Source organism: Meleagris gallopavo, chromosome 20 (genome assembly GCF_905368555.1).
Source record: "Meleagris gallopavo chromosome 20, MGAL_WU_HG_1.1, whole genome shotgun sequence".
Classification (NCBI taxonomy): domain Eukaryota; kingdom Metazoa; phylum Chordata; class Aves; order Galliformes; family Phasianidae; genus Meleagris; species Meleagris gallopavo.
The window spans coordinates 8,994,385-8,996,814 of record NC_139423.1 but is presented as its reverse complement, the minus strand read 5'-3'; the positions used below and the strand labels follow the sequence as shown (position 1 = coordinate 8,996,814).

The following is a 2,430-nucleotide window of genomic DNA, read 5'->3' as shown; positions in this document are numbered from 1 at the left end:
AACGGCCGCCGCGCGTGCCGCTGAGGGGGCGCGGCGGTAGCAACACCGCCCCGGGGCGGTGCCGAGGGCCGGGGCCGCCCGCCTCAACACCTCCCCCCGCCAATGGCGGGGCCGCGCCGCTCGTGACGTCAGCAGCGGCAGCGCCTGCACATGGGCGCGCGGCCGGGGCGCGCGGCGCACAGCGGGAGCGGCGGTGCCGGAGGAGCTGCGCGGCGGAGGCGCTTCTCCTGCTCCCTCTGCCCGGCGGCCCGCAGCCGTCCCTCGGCCCGGCCCCGCAACACCCGTTTCGCCGCGGCACCGCCGGAGGAAGGCTGAAGGAGCCGCTGCCGCGCAGCTCGCCCCGAGGGAAAGCCCACCATGTCGCGGCCGCTCCCGCTGAACCCCACCTTCCTACCTCCCACCTACGGGGTGCTGAAATCCCTGCTGGAAAACCCGCTCAAGCTGCCGCTCGCTCACGAAGACGGTGAGGCTTCCCGGGCCGCTGCGGCTCCGCGCTCCCCCCGCCGCCCCTCCGCGCCCCTCTCAGCGCGCCCCGAAATGGCGGCTCGGCGCCGCCGCCGTCCCCGCGCGGTTCGGTACCGGGACGGCTTCGGAGCGGCGCCGGGCGCTGCCGCCCAGACCCAGCGCTCGTCCGCCGCCGCGGAGGGCTGCGAGCCCCGGTTCGGCTGCGAGCTCCGCAGCACCGCGGAAGCAGAGAGCCGTGAGGAGCCGGAGGTCCCGCAGAGCCGCGGGCACGGCGCTGCCGGCGGCGTCCTTTCGGGGTCTCCCAAACGTCTGAGGGAAATGGGGTGTTTCCCTACAACTCTTCGTTGTAGGGACGAGTAGAAAACATCGCTTGAACTTTTTTTTTTGCTTTGATTCTACCCTTGAATGTAAACGTAAGGCCAGTCAGACTTTGCTGCTCTGAGGTAGAAACTTTAAAGCGTTAATAGCGTTATTTCTTCAAATGATATATTTTGTAATTTGCTGCTGAGTATGAGGCCATCTTAAAGCAAGCAAACCAGTTATTAAATTCGAGGACTACAAGAGGGGGACCTTAATTTTTTAAGTGTGACCTTATAACAAACCCTTGGGGTTTAGGTCAAGACCGTTCCTTTCCAGCAGGATACAGCAGTATCTCCCAGCTTGCTGTTACTCACGTGCTGGCTTCAAATCCAATCGTTCAATGGGATCCTTAACTAAAAGGAGCAGAAAAAAACAAGTGTGGCTGCATCCAGTGAAGGTGCTTGGTTGTCACAACCCTTCCATGCTGCACTTAACAGAGTGAATCAAGGGAACTGATTTTATAAAGCTAATACTCATTTCCCCTGCAACCTCGGCTGTAAGAAATGAGGAGTGGTAATATTTTAATTACTCAGCTCTTACATCTTTGTTATCTATTTTGTTTAAGCATTCGGTAAAGAAAAAGACAAAGAGAAGAAGTTAGAGGATGACAGCACCAGTACCACAGTTCCTCAGTCTGCTTTCTTGGGCCCGACATTATGGGACAAGACGCTGCCATACGATGGAGACACTTTCCAGTTGGAATACATGGACCTGGAAGAGTTCCTCTCAGAAAATGGCATTCCACCCAGCCCAAACCAGCATGAGCATAGCCCACACCAGCCAGGTCTGCAGCAAGCTACCTCAGCATCCCCTTCTGTCATGGACCTCAGCAGCAGGGCTTCTACTTCAGTCCACCCAGGCATGGTGTCGCAGAACTGCATGCAGAGCCCGGTCAGACCAGGTAAATCAGCCCTCAGAGCTTCCTCTGGATTGTGGCGTGAGCCTCCCTCCCCGCTGTACATCACTGCTTCTCACTGTATGCTTGACAGGCAGTTTAGAGAGGGCTGATGTGATTTGTGGCATTTGTACTCAGAAAAGGAAAGTAGCTCTAGGTATTGTTAAGCTGCTCCGTAGGGATTTTTGCTTAACTTATGTCAGGAAGCTGCAAGAATTCTGAGAGAACTTTCCAGTTGTCTTTTCTTCTTTGGTAGCCTACTAATAGCAGATGAAAAACACACAAACAAAACAGTAATGTGTGTATGCTATGATGTGAAATGAACAGGGAGGACCATTAAAGTGAGTGTTATTTTTTTTTTTTACCCAATTTGAGTTGTAGCCTTGGTAATTATTTTTTAAGATAATCCTTAGACCATGCTTCCAGTTTGAAACTTGGGCTGTGATCTTATTCCCTATTGAGCATAGTAAAATTTGCCACAGCAGGAGGAACAAACTAAATCTTGTAACTGCATTGTAACCTTTTTAAAGTAGCATACACTGAGTACAGCTCTGTCCAGAGTTAACATGTTACACCTGTGGTTACTTTTAATTGGAGGCAAAAAAAAGAAAAAAAATTGAGACAGAGCCAATTTCTGATCCTAACAAGTTTCAAACCTGCTTGGTGTCAGTGGAACTCTTCTATTTGTTCATTAATGCTTCAAACAGTCC

General features: G+C 53.4%; 1 protein-coding gene across 3 annotated transcripts in view; it reads left to right on the top strand.

Annotated features, from left to right (window-relative positions):
- The first annotated feature begins 158 nt into the window (after window positions 1-158).
- Window positions 159-2,430, top strand: part of HLF (HLF transcription factor, PAR bZIP family member) — a 33,999-nt gene continuing 31,727 nt past the window's right edge. For 2 of the 3 annotated variants that reach the window (XM_085240282.1, XM_085240280.1), the window contains exons 1-2: window positions 159-463; window positions 1,391-1,726. In XM_085240282.1, coding sequence (XP_085096408.1) covers window positions 358-463; window positions 1,391-1,726 — 442 coding nt within the window. In that variant the 5' untranslated portion in view covers window positions 159-357. The remainder of the gene's footprint in view (window positions 464-1,390; window positions 1,727-2,430) is intronic. The other variant, XM_085240281.1, reaches the window with a different exon arrangement.